The following is a 22,225-nucleotide window of genomic DNA, read 5'->3' as shown; positions in this document are numbered from 1 at the left end:
AGATGGTGTTAGTTGTTTTGTCTTTTTGTGCTAACTCCTCAGCCAATTCAGCATTGAAACAAACGTCTGAAATAAAACGCACTCAATGCTTTACATTTTTATTTGTATGGCTTAGAATTCTATTTGTGAGGGTGAGACAAATCAATTGCAAACGAAGACCTGAGTTTATGACATCCCACTTATATTGTACATCAAAAAGCAAAAAACATGTTCCCCAATACTTTTTACACTTTCAAAACAAAAAGGAACAACCAAAAATCAAAGTCAGAAAAATACAACATTTAAAATATGTTATTTTTAAATAGACATGAAGACCAGTACATAAACGAGTAACATGACTCAAAGACCCACATACTATTCCAAGATGAACAACAGATTAAGAACATTACATCCAGACATAGACACAACGATAAATCCTTGTGCAAATCTAACAAATATTTGCAGATAGAACTTTTGGAGAAGCTAACATTTTAGGAGCATCTTTGGGCAACTAATGAATACACACAAGCAATTACACGTATCATTATCTTTAACTGACCCTCCACTAAAACGCAAGACAGTTTTACTTCCTTGACTTTCTCAGGGGTCACTTTGAAACACTGAAAACTTTGCAACAATAATTCCAATCAATTTCTGTTATGCAAGTCTTTGCAGGGAGCCCGTCTGTATTCAATCCACTGTTGGATACAAGGGCAAGAAGAGAGACTGAATGCACTGCACGTATTCATCCACACACGTACACAAACTAGCCCTCTTATTTGGACATTTTCTCATTTTCTCCTCCTCCTGGCCTAGATCACATTCTCAAAGAGTTGCATGGATCTCATCATGATTTCATCCTGTGAGGAGAAACATTATAAATGACCACTGTTGAGTGATGTAATCCAATAATGTACATCAATATACATGTACCAGCCTAACACAAAATGCCATAACTGGGCCTTGACATGAGATATTTATAATTTGGGTGTAGTGAGCACAATGTAGGACTGTACTGCATTTTTACATAATACTACATCTGTGAACGTCAATTCAACTGAACTTGTGTGTAAAGGTATGATTTTGGACATTCAAGACACCAAATTTAATTGTGGCTATAAAAGAAAAGAAAATTCCAACTGAGAAAAGATATACCTCCTGGCAGGCTATTACAAACTCCTCCAAAGTTACCACTCCATCTCTGTTTTTGTCCATTTTCTGTGGCAACAAAAAACCACAACATGGGTCAGTAAATGTAAGTAAGCTAGACTAGCCTATATGGACTCTTCTCATAGCAAACACATTGCTGAACTTACCTGAAAGAAAGCATCCACATGCTGCTGTGCCACATCTCCCTTCAGTGCAGGGTGAGTGTACCTGCCCATCATGTCATAGATGGCCTTCACAATCTCTGTCATCTCCTACAAGTAAAGATGATGCACAAATGGACTCAATGACAAAACAAAAATTGTTCATGAAGATTCTCGACCACAAAGTTGTACAATGCTCACCTCCCGATTTATGTATCCATCTCTGTTAATGTCATAAAGGTGAAATGTCCATTCAAGTTTTTCCCTCAAGGTTCCCCTCAGCAGGATAGACAAGCCCATTACAAAGTCCTGACAGCAAAAGGTCAAAGTGTCACTGCACATGTGGCAGCCAAATCATTATGTACCTCATGCAATTAAATGCACTTCTTATGCAGCTGTTACCTTAAATTTAATGGAGCCATTGTTAGTCGTGTCAAATGCATTAAAAAGGTAATGTGCGTACATACTTGCATCTGCAATACAAGAAACAAAAAAATATGTGAGACCTGTTTGAAACACATGACTCAATAATTTACCTCCATGAGGGAAAAATTGTGCATAAATGTGTTTAAACGTCTCCTCATTTACAACTCCACTTGGACATTCCTGCAGAAAAGGAGAAAGACAACTGCTTAAAAGACATTTGGAAGCCTTTGATTATATGAACGTGAGCTGTGATTTACATTCTTGAAACCACGATAGAGAATCTGGAGCTCCTGCTTGCAGAAGTTAGTTTGGGATTCCAGTTGTTCGAGAGCCTCCGGCCTATGACACACTGTTGTCATCTCGAGGTCATCATCTGTTTTATCTACAGAGAATAAAAAATACATTTAATGCAATCCAAAATTAATTGTTGCCGTGTTGTGCTTGAAAGAATTTGTAGAACCATAAAAATTGTGATACATTGTGCAGATATGACTCAGCGAACACATATTCAATCTGTTTTGTCTGCATAGTAAAATGCTTATTGAGGAATTTAATACCCTACCTAGAAAATGTATTCACAGTAATAAGGTGCCTGGTACTGTTGAAATAATTTAACTGTTGAGAAATTATTAATTTTAATAATAATATGAGTATTTAATATTATTAAGAATAATTTAATTAATTAATTAAATAAATTAATACTATTATTATTTAATATTATTATTTATTTAATATTATGTTAATATTACCAACGTACTTCCCTCGTGGTCACGCAACCATGTGATATTAAAAAAAACTGAGAATTAGAATTGGCAGGTGTCGATTAGATGAGGGTGAGGAGTGTGAGGAAAACATAGCAGCTTGAAGGTTATGTGCCAAACGCGGTACTGATGTCACAAGCATGATGAGTTATTTTCTGTCAAACTGCCTGGAGGATAACTCGTCATGACATAACTTTCTTTGCCCAACACAAATAAAAGAATAAAATAAGCGATGATAACCAGCATTTGTGGAAATAGTCCGACCATAAGATTGTGCTTGGAGGAAAGTGATGGAGATAATGAGAGATGTGTCAGATGGTGATAAAGGCCCAGAGGAAACGGCATCATTCGTGAATGACACCATCTTGCACTGTTTACACAAACAATATCAGCGAGTGTTTGCCCGGGTGCTGCTTTCTCCCATCCAGTAAGCAGGTGGTGAACCATCCATTCATTGAGAAATGATTCCTGATGTAGGCCACAGTGCAGCGTTGCCAATTCAATAACAATCCTATGTAAGACATGTCCAATATATGCAATTCTGTCCTTGCAAGGATGGCGTCACATATTCGTTGTCAGAACTGCACTGCTTTAATATTGATGATCAAGTTGATCAAGTAGTCAACACGTGTCTCGTGTCAAGTGACCACTTTGTTACAGATAACTGCATGAGGAGCATTCCATCTTTCCAGTGTAAACAAATTGCCGACATATGTCAGACTCTAATCACACAGGTTGTCGGTGTGCATCTTTACAATGTCGATCTGGTCTACTACTACAATTGTATCATTCATCCTGACACAATATTGTTCACTCTTCAACCGGGTCTCCATGACAACAAGCTTCTTGTGCATGAGGTTGTGGAGAGAGGTATGATATGTGAGCTGGGTGTTAATTCACATGCAACGCTTGTTTCTCTTTTCCGCATGTACGCGTGCGGGGGGCACACGTATCATTAAAGAGTCAGGGACCGTGATTTTGCTCGCTGCTTATCTTCAAGGACAGCCTACTTGATGGTACACTGTAATCTCTCCATCATAAACACGTCGTATGAGATATGACTCTGGATACAGTGCCAGCAAGGGCGGCTCAAATTGAAACGTCCCATCGTCTATTGATTCTATTCTTTTCATTTATTTAATTTATTAGCATGTCTACTATTTAAATGCATTTGTTTCATTATCATATAAATATACAAAACACACTATAAATCTACAAAACACACTTGCTATTTTTTTTCAGTCCTCCACATGTGTAAATTGTCATTACTCTGTTCACTAAGCACATGTTGCACTTGTGCGGCAAAAAACACAAGCAATACTTCCATAAATGTCCCCCCGTTCATTCTTTTTTCTCTCATCTTGACATACCTCTTGTCGGTCTTCTCTGCTTGGTTTGCATGGTCAAAGTTCCCACCACTGCACCCATGTTGTCGCCGTGGTAACCAGCCTGACCAAACAGCCCAGATTGTAGTAGTGTTTTTATTTCTTTTTTGTTGTTATTTTTTTCCCCCTCCACGATGGCAGTCCGGGGGTCTCTCGTTGTCTCCTTTCACAGCTGCAGATCTCGGATGGGATTTCCTCTCGCAGCTTTCACTGAAAGTCGACTCTCCTCCAAGTGACGATTCTCTTGGATTTCTGAGCTCATCTTCAAACACACGCATGAGCTGCTCCTGCCTCTTCGCTGCCACTCCCTCTTTTCTGTCTCCCTCCATTCATCTGTCCCCCCTCTTTCCATTTCCCTGCCTCCTCATGTTGTTGTGGCGTATTGCTATACTGATGCAGTGCTCACTACTAACACCAATGGCAGCAGGTGAAGGACAGCTGAAGCTGACACATATTTGCGTAGACAGGTCATCATAGACTCTCTTGCTATGTGTGCAAAAGAATGAGTGCAGACACTGTCAGCTTGTTAATTTTGTATCAAATAATTTCTTTTATACTGTATGTAAACTGACTATTCCTTTTACTGTGTGTCAGTGAATGACAGCTTTGAAAATCCTCCATTTTTGTTCCATTTTTCTTCTTCAATGCGGTTCCATTTCTTGAAAAGCGTTTCAGAGACATGTTTATTTGAGGAATGCAAAACACAAAGTGAAGCCACTGTGGGGTTCTGTTGGTGCTAGTGGTTATGCTGAAGGCCCCCGGCAATAGAAAGCAGACCCAAGAACCATATCCAACATGATTGCATGACATTGTTTTTTTGCTCCGGAGGGAAATCAAGTTCTATATCCAGAAGACTATCACAGACCTGTGCAATTCCCTTGACAGATTTTTTTTTTGCCATCTCCAACCCTGCCCGCACAGGGATGTGCCAAGTTTGCTGCACTGCAGTCTATAACATCATTATCTTTTCATTAGCTTCTCAACACCTCATGAGCTGCAACACAGCACCAACACACAGACAACCTCGTCATCCCAAGCCTTCTTCAGAAGCACTAAATACATTAGGCAGGATTGTACGCAAGGATCAGGACAAGCAGATCAAGACTGCATACAGTATCAACTGATGTAATAAAAAAATCATTTTTAGTGACATATGAGAAGTGTTTCATGGCTGCACCACAAGCTCTTAAGGGCCACAACTGGAAAAATGCTAAATTTGACATTTACAACTCGATTATGGCCAGGAAAAAAGCCATCTAAAAAATGGTCACTATATTGGTGGTTTAATTTGCACCAGGGATTTATCACGTTAGCCAAAGTGCAACGTCTCCCTTGATGCACCTCAAACGGGGTTTAAATGCACCGCAACTGCCGCAAAAGAATGACAAGCTTACCCCTTTTGTTATTTTTTTTATATTTCTCACTGAAACGTGCACACGATTAGAGCACCCATTAAATATTTAATCTCGGCCTCTGTTTCATCACCTTAGTGCGTGCGTCACCCACAGGCTTCATGTACCACGAGACGGTCAACATACAGTACAGTTAAGTCAAGGTGTAGATGTCTTTCATGAATCATCAATTATGTACATTGTGTTTTCCAGGGAGTATCAAAACTGTCATTTTGAAAGTCTCGATTTTACTTTAACTATACCTACTCGTGGAAATCCGTACGAGTCAACTTGCCTATGAAATGTGAATTTTAAAAGGATTTTTTTCCCTCACATGATATGACTTTCGTAAATGATTCATAGTAATTGTAAATCGATGACAGGAGTAAAAATGACAGAAACTAATTAACACCAAAATAAATACTTAAAGTTTCTGATCAAGTATGTTGTTGTCATGGATATGTACACTTATCCGTCAAGGCAGTAGAGTCATCCTATACACAACCTAATAAGAGCACTTTATAAAGACAACGACGCTCGTACTGCACTTTTTTTTTTTTTACTTTTTTGTAGAATACCAAAAATACTGGAAATATTACGTAAATGCCAGTATCACTGCTGACTACAAATAACATGGCCAACCAATGAAATGTTTTCTATGTACTGTACAAGATGTGACGTTACTCTACCGTGTGGTGGCAGCAGAGCACCAAATTACCCTAGAATGTGCAGCTAAAGCTCCGTTGCAAATGTTTCCCCCTTTTTACTCCACTGCACAACTACAAAATAAAAATGACCATTAGAAAGCAGTATGCCTCATTCCAGTGTGAAGATGGACCTTAAGTGGATGAGCAACAGTAAGATCACATGCAACAAACCCATATGAACATTTCACTGAGTGTTACAAAGAATGCCCGAGATTGAAAAGGGCAAGATAAAAATAAATCTCAACGATGGCGGTTACATAAAAGTAGGCAGAGAGGTGATGTAAAAAATTAAAAGCTGCGAGGCACTACGGCTCCACTTCACTGTCTTCACAACCAGAGCCAGAAAAAAAAGGAATGATGATAAAGGCTACCATTCAGACTCAAATAACCTTAGGAATAGTAGATACTACTTTGTGTAAAAACACAAGCCAGCGTACAAAATTATATTTTTGCCATATAAATAGCATGTTTACATATAAATATAATGTAGTGAATGCAATACTTAGAAACCTTCAATGCAGCCCACTTCCAAACAAAGCAACCTTGAGAAAGGCGTGTAAAATGGAAATGAGGCTTTCAGGGTCATGAAGTATATCAGTGGGACATTCTTCCACAGCTCAGCTCTTTTTAGCCGTGAATGTTTAAATGATGAAGATGAATATGAATGCTGCTGCATTTTCAAGTGGAGCATTTGAAAGGTGACTGGGCTGAGTTTCATGGTTCACGTCACTACGTGTTCAGTATGTACGTAGAAGGGCCCAAGGGGGGGAAATAAAAAAAATCATGAAATCAACTCCATGTGTGGGAGATGAGTCTTTACATTCTACAGCTCGCCTGACATGGTTGCGTGCGTGAAGTTAAATATGTGTAGGCAGTGTATTCGAATTTTCCTTCATGCATATTCTAATAGAAACTCAGAGGCTTGCAGAAAAAGATGAGCATGTTTGAATTGTTCTAAGATGCTTAACATAGAACAGGAGCACAGAAAACTAATACACACACAGCTATTGAAAGTGATCTGTAATAAGTACGTCATCAAGTTTAGAGATACTTTTTAAGGGTGAAACTGTGTCCAGATGTAAAGAGTGAAGTACCTTTTGCGAGGCTTCCTGAAAGCAATCTCTGAATAGATTGGATTAACTTGAGCACCCCCTGTCGACAGCGGGCTGTACAGCCAGTCATCCTCGTATAGCAGCACAAACAGACAGACTTGAGAATTGTCTGGTAAAGATCCGATTCTTCCTCTGGACCTCAAAAAGGATTTGGGCTGGAGCAGTCTTTTTAGGAGATAATATTTCAGGGGGCGGTCTTGAGAGGAATCCACCTCAGTAGTTACAGTACACTGCAAAGTGGTTGTGGAAAGCCATCATCGTCATTTGAAGTTTGAGGGAAAAAAAGAACCAAATGCTCTTTCTTTGCAAATTCAACGACACTTGCATTCATGCAGCTTTTCCCTCTTGAAGTTCCATCTATAAAGTCTACTGTGCCCCCCCCAAAAATGGCTCTGTAGAAATTATGAAAAATGTCTTGCAACTTTAAACTCCCGGTATCTCATTTGAGAGAGATAATATATATATATATATATATATATATATATATATATATATATATATATATATATATATATATATATATATATATATATATATATATATATATATATATATATATATATACACAGTTCTTCTCTCTGAAGAAAAAAAATCTACTCACATTGTTGTAGTCGTATCAGCAGCTGTTTTCACTCTCTGGAAATGCTTGTTTCTCTCGAGGCTACTTGAACTGTAGTGTGGGGCTCGAAGGAGGCTGGATGAAGGTCTGTGGTTTATCTCTCCTCTGGTGCATGTAACAGATTCGGACTTGAGAGTGCCAACAGCACTTAACAACAACGCACCCTTCTCTTCTTTTTTATCTGAGCTCCCTCCTCTCTCTATTTGGTCATGTCTGATCTCTAAGGTTTGATTTTATGATATCAAGTCATTTGTGGGAGGTAATTTTCTCTCATGCATTTCATATTTTCTTGTATCAAACATGCACTTTTAAATATTGCCACCTTGTTGGCCACATTCTGTCTTCATTTTATGAAGAATTGTGCTTTGCTTGGAGTGCCAAAGCGCAAAGGTTGTCTTTATTCAAACGTAGTGAAGCAGTATTTGCATTCTCCTTTTGCAAGCAAAATAACTGAAGATAATTTTTTTTCTCTTTCTCACCACCTACGTAAATACACCTACACTGTAAATGGTTGCATAATGTGTGAATGCATTTCGCCATAATAACACCATTTGAACTGCATAAGTACAAACTATCAGAGGTGCTATGCAATTTAAAATTTTTTTTTAGATATAATATTGACAATTTCTTTTAATTAAAAATAATTTTTTTGACAGAATTTATATTCCTTTTGGTCTTTATCCATTGTCCATTCGAACTGCATAAGTACAAACTAACAGAGGTGCTATGCAATTTAAATTTGTTTTTAGATATAATACTGACGATTTATTTTACTTAAAAATAATTTTGTTGACAGAATTTATATTCCTTTTGGTCTTTGTCCATTGTCCATTTGAACTGCATAAGTACAAACTAACAGAGGTGCTATGCAATTTAAAATTTTTTTTAGATATAATATTGACAATTTCAGTTACTTAAAAATAATTTTGTTGACAGAATTTATATTCCTTTTGGTCTTTGTCTATTGCCCATTTGAACTGCATAAGTACAAACTAACAGAGGTGCTATGCAATTTCAATGTTTTTATAGATATAATGTTGACAATTTCTTTTACTTAAAAATAATTTTGTTGACAGAATTTATATTTCTTTTTGGTCTTTGTCCATTGGAATGTTTGCCATACAGCAATGTTACTTGAACAAAAATTATGTAAAAAAAAGCATGGTAATTTTTTTTTTTTTGCTGAAGCATCATTCAAAAGCGGAAGAGACAAATAACATCTTTTTCTCAGGGTTATACTCTTTTACTGCCATCTAGTGGACAAATATGAACAAATATGGATGATTCAGTTACTAACCGTGGTGGCGAATAAATCATTAAATGCCTATCTACTTGTGATCTGCAGTTCACCCCTTTTCTCATTGGATCTCTGTGAAGTCAAGCACTTGAATACCACACATGAAAACAACTTGTTGGCCACTCATTCACTATCACTGACAGGGTCCAGAAGAGATCAAACTTTGAACTGCTCATGTCTCCAAGTAGACTGCTTTGGAAACAAATACAGTTAGCAATTAATTCCTGTTGTCTTTGCTGTTGTTTTCAATGGATGTGTTGCACTCCTGTGTATTCAAGTTATTCATCTCTGTTTGTTAAACTGTGTTATGAGACACTTGGGAATGTCTTAGTCCATTCGAGTGGGTTGATCTTTTGTGCACTTTCAGTTTTCTGCGTGATGATCCCCTGCAGAATAGTAGCTCTGCATAGGCTTTTCTAAAGTCCCTATTCAAAGCGGGATACAGGATGGGATTCAGGACGGAGTTGAAGTAGCCCAGCCACAGCAGTACCGAGTGAAGTGTAGTCGGAGGGTTCATCTGTTCCTTGATTCCTGTTCGGGTGAAGAAGGTGAAGTAGGGGAACCAGCAGATGACAAAGGCCCCGAGCACAGCAGCAAGGGTTATGGTAGCTTTGTGCTCTTTTGCAATGGCAGCCGTTGATGGCATGCGGGCAAAAGAGGGCACGGCTGCACGGATTCGTTGCACCTGAGGAATCAATCAATCAATTAGACTTTAATTTCAACTATTTGTGGTTGAAATTGTGCTCTCTTCCTTTTTTTACAGAAGTGCATACAGCTGCCTATCAGACCTGTACATGGGAAAATCACTGCAAACGTTTAGATTTGGCTTATGTATAGCAGATTTGAGCCATCATTGATCTTATAGTGTCAGATTGATATTATCAATGCTATAAATTAACGAGACATGAATGACATCATGAATTCAACTTTTGGATTTCAGGCCACCGGGAAATAAAAAGTCCAACCAACCTGTTTAGATACTCACCTGTTGGCGTGCCACTCTGAATATGCAGAGGTACATTGCACACATAACCATCAGAGGAAGGTAAAATGAGCAAATGACATACAAAATAATGTAGTTGTTATTCCATTCAAACTGGCAATAGCGTCCCTCCTTGTAGTCTTGCCCCATGGGCCAGTCCAAGTGCTGCACTCTGTAGTCCGCTGTGTTCCATCCTAAGTGAATGGGCACAAAAGACACAGCCAGCGACAAGGCCCAGATGGCCATGATAGCCAAGGTCACCCTTGGAGGTGTGATTCTCAACGAGTAACTGAGGGGTGCTGAGATGGCGAGATATCGGTCCACGCTGATAGCCAACAAGCTCAGGATGGAGGCAGCGCACAGCATGACATCCAACGAGACATAGATGTTACACATGGTGCCACCGAGGGGCCACTTGCCACTGCGTAACTCCAGAGTGGCGGAAAAGGGCAGAACCAGCAGGCCCAACAGGAGATCTGTCACCGCCAGTGACACCACAAAGCAGTTAGCGATGCGCCACAGTCGGCGGCTGAGGCCCACGGCCAAACATACCAGTACGTTCCCACTAATGGTTAAGATGATGAATGACACCAGAATAAGCCAATGGAGAGCAGTAGAAATCATGATGGTCTCCTGTGCTGAGTCACTGATACAATGCTGAAGGCTTGCCCTTGTGTGTGAAGGTCACAGAATAGGAAAAAATATGTTCCCAAGTACTGGTGTTTTTTTCTTTTCCCTGCTGGAACTCTCTGAGGTCAACAAGTCCCTGATGAAGAAAGAAAACATTATCATCATGCTGGCAACAAAATGTGCCAGTAACTGATTGTGCATAATATGTCAGAGCAGAATTATTGGTGCTATCAATTACAGCAAGTCGTCCAGGTCCTGAGAAGCAAAGCAGCCCCAGGCCCAACTATACTTTTTCAAGCCACTGTACAGGCATGATATGATGGCTATCAGAAACAGCAAACTTGTTGTTTGTATATTCATTGAGGATGCAAATCAGGTTCCTTGTGATGGATTTTTTTTGTAAGAGCTCCAACACATTTGCTTAAGCGTGGGCTGTTCTATGCATAAAAAACAGTAACCATAAAACATCCAGTCAAAGCCAAGGAGTAAAATAAACATACTCGAGCTATTTAAGGACATCATGATTCACCCCCTCCCCATCCTACCAAAAAAAAAAAATTGTCAGTGCAATGCCATGCTTTTAAAATACCGTAGTTTTCAGACTAAAAGTCGCTCCGGAATATAGGTCGCATTAGCCATAAAATACACAATAACATGAAAAAAAACATATATAAGTCGCTCCGGAGCATAAGTCACATTTTGGGGGGAAATTTATTCGACAAAATCCAACACCAAGAACAGACATGAACGTGCAACAACAGGCTAAAGGATAGGTATGCTAACGTGACATAAACACAAACGAAGAGCTGAGAACGGGCCTGACGTATAACGATATATAAATTAGGTATCAAATAACTATTGTATAAGCAATAATATTATCAAACCATCTGTGCACTCTAAATCATTAAATCCATCGATCAAATTCCTCATCCTTTGTCAACAACGCCGCGCGTGCGCCCTGACATCAGCCTCGTCGTTATGCCACAGATCTAGTATATAACTACATTGTAGCCTTAACAAAGTACAAGGAAAGACGTGGGTTTGGTAAACGGCTCTTTATTTAACAAAACAAACTTCTAGGCGTGTGGCGGCGTGGACTTCCAGCCACGGAAGTGGAAGAGAGATCCATAGAATAGGACCGGGTGTACGTAAAAGCCATGAGCGAGCCCCATCCACCGTTTCCGGACAGCCACCCGGCCGAGCGCCGGCCCCCGACTTCTATCCACGGAGGTGAAAGAGAGCTCTCTAGAGTAGGACCGGGCGTGCGTAAAAGCTATGTCCGAGCTCCATCCACCGTCCCTGGACAGCCACCCGGCCGAGCGCCGGCCCCCGACTTCAATACACGGAGGTGAAAGAAAGCTCCGTAGAGTAGGACTGGGCGTGCGTAAAAGCCATAATAGTTTTTCAAACCTTCTGTGTCACTCCAAATCCTTAAATCCTTCAAACTCTTCATCCTCCGTGTCAGTTAGAAACAAAGCCGCTAATGATGCCGGTAGTACGTGGGGCCCTTCGTCATCTTCGTCATCCCGTGATCAATCTTTGTCCTTTTTCTAAACAACCGCCACGCCACGTCGCGCAGCGGACGTCACTTGAAATTCAAATTACAGTAATCCCTTGCTACATCGCGGTTCGTTTATTGCGGTTTCACTTTTTTTTTTGAAAATTTTTGAAAAAAACCCACATATAAGCCGCTCCTTATTATGAGTCGGCCCCCCACCCAAACTATGAAAAAAAAAAAACGCGACTTATAGTCCGAAAATTACGGCAACTCCTTTTGGAAACTTGAATGTCCTCCTGATCTTGTCGGAGCCAAAAACACAATAGCTGGACTGAAAATGAATTAAATTGTAAATTAGTTAATTAATTTATTTTAATTAGATCACGGTTGGGAATCCGCAATTTCCTACCATATTTGTGTTTACTGTAACAATCAATAACATACTTGATTTAGCCTCATTCTCTTCATCCAAATCCACAAAAAGGGATGCCTCACCTCATTTTGTTCTGAAAATTTCTTCCCAGATCGTAAATAATATCCGATGTCAGCCAAATGCAGTGGATGATCCCTCTCTCGCTTTCCCCCTCGCTTTTGGTCTACTTCTGATCCTCACTCTCACCCGCGATGTTTTTATTTTTCTCAGACAGCAGTCAACCAAAAAGGCAACTTCCGCCCATCTCTGGTGTACTTAGTCATAGTTTGGGATTAATCAGTCACTATTGTATGAAGCTTGAAAGAAAAAAGTAATGTTATGATTATTTTCGAAAAAATAGTACATATGCTTTATGCATTATTATTTTTGTTGAACTTGAGTTCAGTGTTTTGGTTTTAAGCATTTTGAAACAAGGTATGTGTTTCTCAACTCCAAGTGCTTGTGGTTTTAAAAACACGTTTTAATAATCAGGGATAATATGAAATGGATAATATTGAAACAATACTAACTTAAAGTTTGTAATTTGAAGTCTTCCTCCCAGCCCAGTTTTGGACATGTGGCACAACACTGACATTCATCCCAAGTTACATCTTGACTAAACTCGATTGTAGTAATGGATAATGAATGATTGAAATGTGTTTTGAAGGAAACACAAACATGCATGTGATGTTGACCTTTTGTCCAAAATGAAGCCCCACAAAGGAAGCTAGGAAAAAGGAACTCATATGTGGAAATATAATTTTGTTTGTTGCATTAACATTATTTTACTTATTGTTCAAGGTATGTACGTGAAAAGTACTTTTTGCTTCCAGGTTCTCCGCCAATCTCTTCCATTGCATCTCAAGTGACGACACCATCTGCTGGACATGAGCCAGTACTGAATGGGTGTCACATATATCATGAGGAATCTGCAGGATTTTTTCCCATCTCCCTCATTCAGCTTAAAGGTCCCCATTGCACATGTGACCCTAATAAGGACTTGTGGTGCATTGAATGGAAGTTTGGATGGATGACTAACAACACAACGCAGCTATGCAAACCTCATAATCAATACTTAGTCCAATTTATTCTAATACCAGTTTGCCAAATATTGGGATTAGTCGAAATTAAACTCTCTTGTGTATGCATGCTGCTGTTATTGACGCTTCATTATTAAAGTTACTTATCATGATGATTATTAATTTTGTTGTGGCTGCAAACTATAGCTGATTATAAGCCAACAACAGCAATTAAAGGTGCCTCCGAGCTGTGTTGGCTGTCAGTCATCCCCTGACGTGTTGTTGAGAGAGACGTGACTGAGCCTGAGGTGATGTTTGAGACTAACAAGATAATTCTCAGCCTTTCAAGGATGCTCGCCTGAGTTGCTTGATGTTTTGGCTGCACTTCAGCATCTAAGTGGTCTTGTGTCAGCAATTGTGCCTTTATTATCGCAGCTAAATAAAATGTGATATAATATGAAGGGCACATTTTTTTATTTCAGTTTTTTTGTTTTAAAAGTGAAATACATGCATTATATTGATGCACTACATAAAGCAAAATATTTTATTTTATTTCAAAACATATTTGTGGTGATAGCTCATGGATATGCAAAAACTTTAAATTCATTATCTCAAGAAATTTGAATATTACAGAAGAAAAAAAATCTAAAGATTTTTTATATAGAAATTGGGATGGAATTGCTTTTGCAACATATATGTGCTTAATCATTCCATTTATGATCATGAGTTTTACTTTTTTAAATTGACCCGTGGAAATAAATTAACTTTCCTATGATATGTACATACAACATACAATATTTTTTTGTTGTTTTGTTATGATAACAACTGCAGGATGCAACAACAGAAACTCAACCCCAAAAATTAAAAGGAAAGAATAAAATATATCTGTGATTGTATTATTCATACAATTCATTCCAACAACATTAGGCAAGTTTCAAATCTACTAAACAGGCCCACGGCAAGCACTTTCTCAGTCTGAAAATTCCACGATCGTGTCTCTTTTTTGTGGCTTGTCAAATCACATTTTCATCCCACAGAAGCTGATCTCTCACATCTCCAGTGGATTACTGAGCCTCCAAAGACCCCCCTCCCCACCCAGAGGACACTTGACCCTCGGAGGAGTGACAGTAAACCCCAAGTGCCCTTCTTTGCCTCCCTCCAATCTTTGTCGTCCTCAGGGAACACTGCCACTGAGTCTCTATGTCAACATGACTCATTAGTCACGTTGGCCAATCAAACCAGCTTTGACATAACAGAGGAATAATGGGTGGATGATTCGTTCACTCTTCAGTGAAAAAGATGAAAGTTCTGTAAATGTTTTCTCCATTACCAAACCGTTTGGATTTGGATTCCTAAACTTGCTGCTATTTCCTCGGCAGCCACTTTAAGAGAATTTTGTAGAGCTTTTTGCTTTTCTTCTTTGACTTCTTCAAATTCTTCACAGCTTTTCTGAGCAGATTGAAGTTCAGTGCACAAGATTGGGAAACATGGGCAGCTTTATTTCTCCTTGTTGAGTGTAGATTAAGAACGTCCAAGAAACACCTTTCCTGCTGTCTGAAGTCATACTCCACACTGAATAGACAAATATTAAACACAAACATTAGAGACAATTCAACAACTTGACATTATGTAATAAATATGATCTGTGAAAAAAATAGCTACCTCTGTCCCCATCTTTTGCCGCAAATTAAATATGTATAAAAAACCACCGCTTATCATGTACTACTGAAATGACCGCCCCACCCCCTTTAAGGAGGCCATTAAAACACTTCAACACATCATTTTAAGATTGAGTAGATCAAGAGAAGAAGACGGCCTCTTCATCTTCATCATCAGCAGCATAAAGGTGTCTCAGGCTTTGCCATGCAAAGCACCAGTCTTTTTTTTTTTTCTTCTGTTTAAAGAGATCAGAAGAATTTCAGATTTCTGAGCCTTTCTGAACTTCCTTTCCACAAACAGAATAGCTGGCTCAGGGGATGACAATTTTTCATTCTATTGCCTCCACCTGATGCAATGTTTCATCCTGACGGTGTAATTATGAACAGAATCTATTTATGTTGGGCATCGATGATATTTTCAAAAGTATCCCAATCTCATTTGTTGCATTAAAGAGCAACCCTAGTCAGGAAAAAAAAAAAACAATCCAAAACATCACCAACCTGTAAACAATACAAGCCGTGTTTTGGCAGGTGGAACAGTTTTTGAGGTCCTGTCCCGTTTTGTAGCATTGTCGACTGTAAAAGAAACATAAAACACAGATTTATTTAGGCCAACTTTTTAAACACTGTGTAGTAAGAAGCGCTGATGTCAGCAATTAAGGAATGCTAAAACACACATTCTGCCAGATGTATAATCAACTCTAGTCTAAAACATGACCTCAGACAGTCGCAGCATATTAATACTCCATTGTGGATGAGAGTGATTGACAGAGACACATTGCTGGAAGCCCATTTAAGCTTTGTTATGTCCTAGTTACATAATAAAAAAATAATTTGAAAATCTACTGTATGCAAATGTTACTGAAAATGTCTTATGATGTGTGCTATTTTATTACCCAGTGGAAGGATTGTGTCCGGCCTCCAGGTCATGGATGATGTTCAGCAGAGTAGTGATTCTGTCCTTGTTGGCTGCCAGACTGGCCTCCACACTTTCAAGCTTATGCTGTATGCTTGCTGATTTACAGCACTGAGGGGAAGAATGCAGAAACAGGGTTGCTGCTTCACGAGGGTGGCAATGGGCCAGAATCAGGTCCGCTGTGTCCTGCTTGGAGCCAAATTTTGCATCTCGGCTGACTATTGCCTCAGCCTCACTGGACCCGAGGCGTCGGAGGGATGCCCAATTGCAAGTCGTACAAAATTCTCCCTCACTGCAGCATTGGGCTGGTGCAATTAGAGACAAATTTGGGCCTTGGAGAGATTGTTGAAACGGTGCAGCTTTATTGGACTCGAGCCGCTGCATGCGCTCGAGATCATAATGTAGTACATTTCTGTTTGCCAGTGTTGAGATAATGGGCTTTCCTTTTGCTGTGACAGAGGTTGTTGGATCATTTGGACGCGTCTGTTTATCTGCATTTGAGTCAGCTGTACTGTTTGCATGCATGGGTGACATGCTCAAGGCAAACTTTTCTGTATTTGAATCCATCTGCTGTTGCTGCTGGGCTGCCGGGCATGTAGCACACTGTCCCTCGTGATCTACTACCGTGCTTCCTTGATATTGTTCACCCGCTTGTTGTTTTGCGTTCATGTGACCCTGCAGACAAGAACCGTTTGACTTAATTGGACAAATGCTATTTTGAAGAGATGTGTCTTGCGATGGAACTGAATGTTCTTTTGACACATTACACAGTATATCGTTAATTAGATCGCCACGCAATAGCTTTTGGTTACTACACAATTCACTAGTCTTGCTTGAATTGTTGGTTCTGTTTGGAATGGTTTGTGTCACATTTGACACGAAACCGTTTTTGGACACTTTTGACAGCAGTGCAGTCGGAGTTATGTGTCTCTGATTTGGAACAACAGGTTTGTAAGTGGGTTCAGATGTGATGTCGCTTTGTGTTTGGCAAGGCTCGAATTTGTTAGCAGAGGGAAATGTATGAGGATTAATTGATTTGTTGTGTTCGTGTGACACATTGCTTGTTTTAAGTAAGGAATTAAAGGACACGCTCGAGTTCTTTTGGGTTAGTTTTAAAGTGGATGAAGGGTGAATATTTGAAGAGGTCCTCGGGGCTGTGTTTCTGTACAAAGCATAATTAGTAGCTGTGGAGATGGGAGCTGACATCCCCAATTTAGAATCAAGGGTTGCGCAAGATGCATTTAGAGATGTTGTGTTTCCGCAATGTGTTAATTCAGAATGTGAGGCCACTGGATGTTTCGGGGCATCTAAAGGTTTAGGATCATGCTTGTCACTTGAATTTGTATTTTCTTTGAAATTAACACTATGTTTGACAACCACATTGCTGCACGAGCTTGATTTTTCTCGCAGTGTCTCAGCTACATCAAGTGAATTGGATTTCAAGGGCTCTGATAATCTGCTGGGATATTTATGTGATAGTGAGTCATTTTTTGTTTTCATTTGTTGTGCTGTATGCGTCGAGTTCTGTGTTCCGTGGTGCAGAAACACTGTGTTGCTCTGTGTAGTTTTTGCGGACATGAGTGCATTATTCAATGTTTGGACGGTTTCAGGGATGCTAGCTGATGCGTTTCCTTTGCATGTTGTGTACAAATGAGATGGAGTGTTTTCTTGTGCAGCATGTACAGATACACAAACTTTTTGCAAGGCCTTATGTTGGTATTTAAAAAGAGTCTGTGTGTGGGGGGAGTTTGATTTAGTAGCTGTGGCCATAAGAGGAGTCGATGGGAGACTTCCAGTTTTTTGGGGAATTTCATTGTCAAGAGGCATATTTGTTAAAGCGTCTAAACGATAATCCTTTCTTGTTTCAATTTTGGCTTTCGTGATAGTGATTGCATTAGCATGGATGGCCTGAGAATCGGTTGAGGCGACGTCATGTCCATGCGTAGAAAACTGTCCTTTAACTGAATGGACTGGACATGCAGGGTGTCGTGTTATTTCATGTCTTGGTGCTTCGTGAAGATGTGACCCTCGCTGAGGACTCGTCTCTTTTTCTTCGTGAAGAGAATTCTCAAGGAGTTGATGGTTGCTTGGTTGGATATCGGTCTCATTACGGGGCGACTTGCTGGAGTTGTGAGCCGAATAAAATAGTGTTTCTTTCTGGCTAGCAGGAGAGGTGAGAATTTTCTTCCCTAAAATCTCAACTCCCGCTGTTTGTCTGCCTCCACACTGGTTGCATATATATGGTGATCCACGGGTATGTTTGGGAGCAGAAAACATCAACATATTCCTCGACTCGGTGTAATGGGTGTTCAGTCTTTTTTGGTGTCCTCTGTGAGTTGGGGTGGATTCATCGTTATCAAGGCTAATGCCACCCATGGCCTCTGAATCAACCACACTACCGTTAGCGTAGCGAACAGTAGGTTTTGTTCTTGGAGCCACTTTGGTTGCAGTTCGTGTAGAATGTGGGGTGGACTTGATTGTTCTAGGAGGGCAGTAACTGTCCTGACTGCACATAACATCCCCTAAGGTCTCTCCTACAAGTTCTTGAAAAGTCACTTCCTTTTTACTTCTCAAGTCTCCATTCCTTGTCCCATTTTCTCTACCACTGTTGGTTAGTAGTAATATCTCTTTGTACTCCTTGGTAATGTAGCTTTTTGTCGTGCGGGCACTGTGATTTGATTGCGTGTGGAGTTTATACATGAGCTGTGCGCACCGCTCGGAAGGTGCTCTGCCTATCCCTGGGGATGTTTGCACGCCAACGCTGCTGCTCTGAAGACCCCACGTTTGCAGCTGCGCTCCTCCGGTTGCGTCGCCTCCAGTTGTCCTCCAGCTACGTGCCCCCACCAAGGCTGGGACGCCTAAAACTGGTACGGGAGTGGTCAGGTCAGCTGCTCGTCTCCCCATCCTGTGGCTGATTGTTTCCAACGTTTTACAATTTAAGGGATCGTTTGTGTAGCATTTAATACATCTGGAAGAACAAGAGGAAAATGCTTACAGTTTGGAGGAGCTGCCTGGGAAGGATTGCACTACACTATAAAACTATTTTCAGCAAAATTATCCAAGACAGCAAAAATTTAGCAAATAGTTGTACGAATGAACTGAACATTTGACATCGATTTTGCCCTTTGGAAACAAATGGGATTTTTGTGGAACAACATACAAATGCAAAAGACCAGATTCTCCATTGTGTAACAATTCAAACCTACAAATATGAATTAACTAGTCTGAATTTGTTTTCAAATGACACAAGAAGCACCCACAGTTATTAGAAACCTTTGTCTTTCTGTATTTATATCTAAATATAACTCTTCTTCCCCAATTTCAGATAGCATAAACAATGGAACAAAATAATCTAATGAAACACTAACTGAAACTAGTTTTGTCACATTATGAGGGGAAGAGGATCCAAGCAAGAATTTGGGGCTGGAGTTCAACCCAAAAAAATCATTTCATGTAAAGAAAAAAAAAAAGATAAACAAAGTAACACTGAGGGCAGAAAACCAAAATAAACAGGAGTTCAAAACAACTAGGAACAATGTATAAAAACAAATACTTGGACTTAACATGATGTGACACAGACACCCAACCGAAAAGAACTGTATAAAAATGGGAGCTAAATACAAACAAACCAACGAAACAACGAGAAACACCTGGATGAGACACAAAGGATAGGAAGAAGCTGATTGGGCGACACTCGGGACACACAAGATTATTGGACACAATAACTTGACAAAACAAAAATCGACTACAGGGACACGAGGAAAACAAACTAAAGCCTAAATCAAAACCAACTCAAAAACCGAATATGTGCTTGCAAGAGTTGATATACGTGTCATAACTTTAACATGAATACATTGTGACAAGACTCCTCTCACCCTCCTCTTCCTCCGCTTCACTGACTGCCATCCAGACATGCCATAACTGCAGAAAGAACACGTAGTCAGTTATCCCTTTAGGGACTGTTAATTTGGGTGGCCATGACTTGAACTCTATGTGTTGTCTCTGAATAACTAAAGGTTGTAATCAGAGTCAACAACTAACTTCATGCAATTATAGTATCCGTTGATCAAGATAGAAAATTCAACTTTAATATCATACCTGATTGATGTCCATTTCTGAAGAACTCCTCCAGAGCCCCTTTGGTGCGGAGCAGCTTAGATCTTAAAATTATTATGGAACAGTTATCCACTCCTGCAATGTGAACCCTGTTTTGCAAACAATTCATTTCTGATTTAATCTACTCTGAGTTTATAATGGCACTGCTTTTTGCTCATGTCCTAGTCTCGATACTACTGTATGCTGTCCTCCACTCTCTGTCTCGAGTGGCTTGCGTCTTCTCTCTTATTCACTCCCTCTCTATTATCTCCATCACAGTCCTCTCACCTCCCAGCAGCAAACATCCTGATCTACAGCTGGGTCGAGATTGGGGGCAAGAGAGAGAGAGAGAGAGAGAGAGAGAGAGAGGGAGAGAGAGCGAGAGTGAGTGAGAGTGAGAGAGAGAAAGAGAAAGAGAGAGAAAGGGGAGTGGAGGGAAGTGGAATAGGGACCGTGTCTAAATTACCATTATTAAAAAATGGGAAATGCATTCAAAAGAAACAAATATTAACAAGCAAAACAACCCATCATATAAAATCGGTAAACCTGCTACATTTATTTAGCAGGACTACGCAACAACTAAAAACAGTGATGAAATGCTGTCATATGCCGAGAAAGAAAATATGTTGCCCAAGAATGCAAAAGTGTCCTGTCCATACCTTTCCTGACTCTCAATAAAACAGTAAAAGTAAGCAAATTTAATTTCCTGTCACTTTATTTCCAACTTCTCATTGCTCTGTCACTTGACTTTTTCAGCTTCTGTTTTTTCAGTTAACATACCTTTGCCCCTTCTTTTTCCCACCTCCTTTTCGTCCACCGACTGACAGTATCAACTCTGCACCCTCCCAATTAGCCGGCCTTTGTGAGCAGTTATTTCTCCTGTCACTGAACTGATTAAAACAGTCCATACTGAATAAGATTTTATATGACGCCTTTGTGTGTTGCCTTCATTAGAGCTTGCTCATAGTCTATTACTACCGATGCGGCAAACAATGAAACTTCATTGGTGCATGGAAGATTGTTCCTTAGCCCCTAGGTGAACACTTACAGTAATAATGTAAGAGAAAATGTTTAGCCTGGCATAATTTCCTGGGTACAACTGTGTGCTGTAAATCATTACTGCCTGTATTTGTTTATGTGGCCCTTAATAGCTTGGTTTGCTTTCTTTCCAATGTATACAACTAAACCGTTCAATGAAGATTTATGCAAACCGTAACGATATGATGATTGGCATAAAGATTTTAGCCATCACAAACACACATGCATTTGTTTTTCTTCAATCCATTATGGGTTTTCATTTCAGCCGTTGCTAATAGAGAATAATGTGCATTTATTGTACCATTGGCAGGATAAATAACAGCCTTCCTCATGTCTAAGGAAATTAGTCAAATACTGTACCAATATTTAATGTGCTTATGAACACCAGTAGATGTCAGCATTGTAAGAGAGATGGACTCTGCGAGGCGTAGAAAGGGGAAAAAAATACAATAGGATGAAAGTTGGGAATGTTCTTCAGTCTACATACAGATGGCGCACATAACACACAAAAAAATAGCAGACGCCCCCTCACAGACGGTAATTAACATGAAAGCCCATTGTTCGAATGGAAGAGTGGATTAGACTCCCATGTGAGCACGGGCGGGCGTCCTTGAATACCCACCAGTTTGCACTGATGTGCATATGCTGATCATGCTTTTAAAATGGATTATTTTGATTCAGAGTTTAAAAACGAGCATTATTTGCTGCAAACTTGCAGCATCTTGGTGTAAAGCAGGGGTGTCCAAGTCCAGTCCTCGAGGGCCGCATTCCTACATGTTTTCCAAGTTTCCCTCGTTAAACACACCTGTGCAGGAGCCTGATCATTGAATCAGGTGTGTTTAACGAGGGAAACTTGGAAAACATGGAGGAATGCGGCCTTCGAGGACTGGACTTGGACCCCCCTGGTGTAAAGGAACTATGTTGAGATGAGGAGAAGAGATTTAGGTATAGTGTATGTCATGATAATCCTACAATATGTCAGTTTGAGCT

The 22,225-nt window shown here is 39.9% G+C and overlaps 3 protein-coding genes across 9 annotated transcripts; all 3 read right to left on the bottom strand.

Annotated features, from left to right (window-relative positions):
* Positions 1-85: 85 nt before the first annotated feature.
* Positions 86-7,825, bottom strand: kcnip1b (Kv channel interacting protein 1 b). 7 transcript variants are annotated; one of them, XM_088399350.1, is made up of 9 exons: positions 7,673-7,825; positions 7,054-7,301; positions 1,973-2,097; positions 1,826-1,895; positions 1,692-1,762; positions 1,491-1,598; positions 1,296-1,400; positions 1,135-1,197; positions 86-839 (listed from the first exon to the last, which is right to left on the bottom strand). In XM_088399350.1, exons 2-9 carry the CDS (start codon positions 7,139-7,141, stop codon positions 792-794), a joined length of 678 nt encoding a protein of 225 aa, XP_088255476.1. In that variant the 5' UTR covers positions 7,142-7,301; positions 7,673-7,825; the 3' UTR covers positions 86-791. The 7 variants fall into 7 exon arrangements, with proteins under 7 accessions (XP_088255476.1, XP_088255472.1, XP_088255477.1 ...); XM_088399346.1 differs by having other exon boundaries at positions 1,692-1,895; XM_088399351.1 differs by lacking the exons at positions 7,054-7,301; positions 7,673-7,825 and adding an exon at positions 3,847-4,793.
* Positions 7,826-8,837: 1,012 nt separating this feature from the next.
* Positions 8,838-12,711, bottom strand: hrh2b (histamine receptor H2b). Its single transcript, XM_088398740.1, has 3 exons — positions 12,593-12,711; positions 9,973-10,735; positions 8,838-9,672 (listed from the first exon to the last, which is right to left on the bottom strand). The coding sequence occupies exons 2-3, from the start codon at positions 10,591-10,593 to the stop codon at positions 9,283-9,285; spliced, it is 1,011 nt and encodes a 336-aa protein (XP_088254866.1). The 5' UTR covers positions 10,594-10,735; positions 12,593-12,711; the 3' UTR covers positions 8,838-9,282.
* Positions 12,712-14,058: 1,347 nt separating this feature from the next.
* LOC148385977 (uncharacterized) lies at positions 14,059-20,502 on the bottom strand. Its single transcript, XM_088399476.1, has 5 exons — positions 20,201-20,502; positions 19,978-20,023; positions 16,083-19,070; positions 15,688-15,762; positions 14,059-15,100 (listed from the first exon to the last, which is right to left on the bottom strand). The coding sequence occupies exons 3-5, from the start codon at positions 19,004-19,006 to the stop codon at positions 14,893-14,895; spliced, it is 3,207 nt and encodes a 1,068-aa protein (XP_088255602.1). The 5' UTR covers positions 19,007-19,070; positions 19,978-20,023; positions 20,201-20,502; the 3' UTR covers positions 14,059-14,892.
* Between the last annotated feature and the right edge of the window lie 1,723 nt (positions 20,503-22,225).

This window comes from Syngnathus floridae, chromosome 15, assembly GCF_059516105.1.
Source record: "Syngnathus floridae isolate MCC-2025c chromosome 15, RoL_Sflo_1.0, whole genome shotgun sequence".
NCBI lineage: Eukaryota > Metazoa > Chordata > Actinopteri > Syngnathiformes > Syngnathidae > Syngnathus > Syngnathus floridae.
This window is presented reverse-complemented; position numbering and strand designations above follow the sequence as displayed.

Coding starts and splice junctions, on each gene's coding strand:
- kcnip1b (XM_088399346.1), bottom strand. CDS start 7,141: ATGACTGGCTGTACAGCCCGCTGTCGACAGGGGGTGCTCAAGTTAATC. Junction 1,401..1,490: donor ATGGATACATAAATCGGGAG/GTGAGCATTGTA, acceptor CTTTACTTGTAG/GAGATGACAGAGATTGTGAA. Junction 840..1,134: donor TTGTAATAGCCTGCCAGGAG/GTATATCTTTTC, acceptor TTCTCCTCACAG/GATGAAATCATGATGAGATC.
- hrh2b (XM_088398740.1), bottom strand. CDS start 10,593: ATGATTTCTACTGCTCTCCATTGGCTTATTCTGGTGTCATTCATCATC. Junction 9,673..9,972: donor TCAGAGTGGCACGCCAACAG/GTGAGTATCTAA, acceptor TTGATTCCTCAG/GTGCAACGAATCCGTGCAGC.
- LOC148385977 (XM_088399476.1), bottom strand. CDS start 19,006: ATGGGGAGACGAGCAGCTGACCTGACCACTCCCGTACCAGTTTTAGGC. Junction 15,763..16,082: donor GGACACAATCCTTCCACTGG/GTAATAAAATAG, acceptor TTTCTTTTACAG/TCGACAATGCTACAAAACGG. Junction 15,101..15,687: donor ACGGCTTGTATTGTTTACAG/GTTGGTGATGTT, acceptor TTGTCTATTCAG/TGTGGAGTATGACTTCAGAC.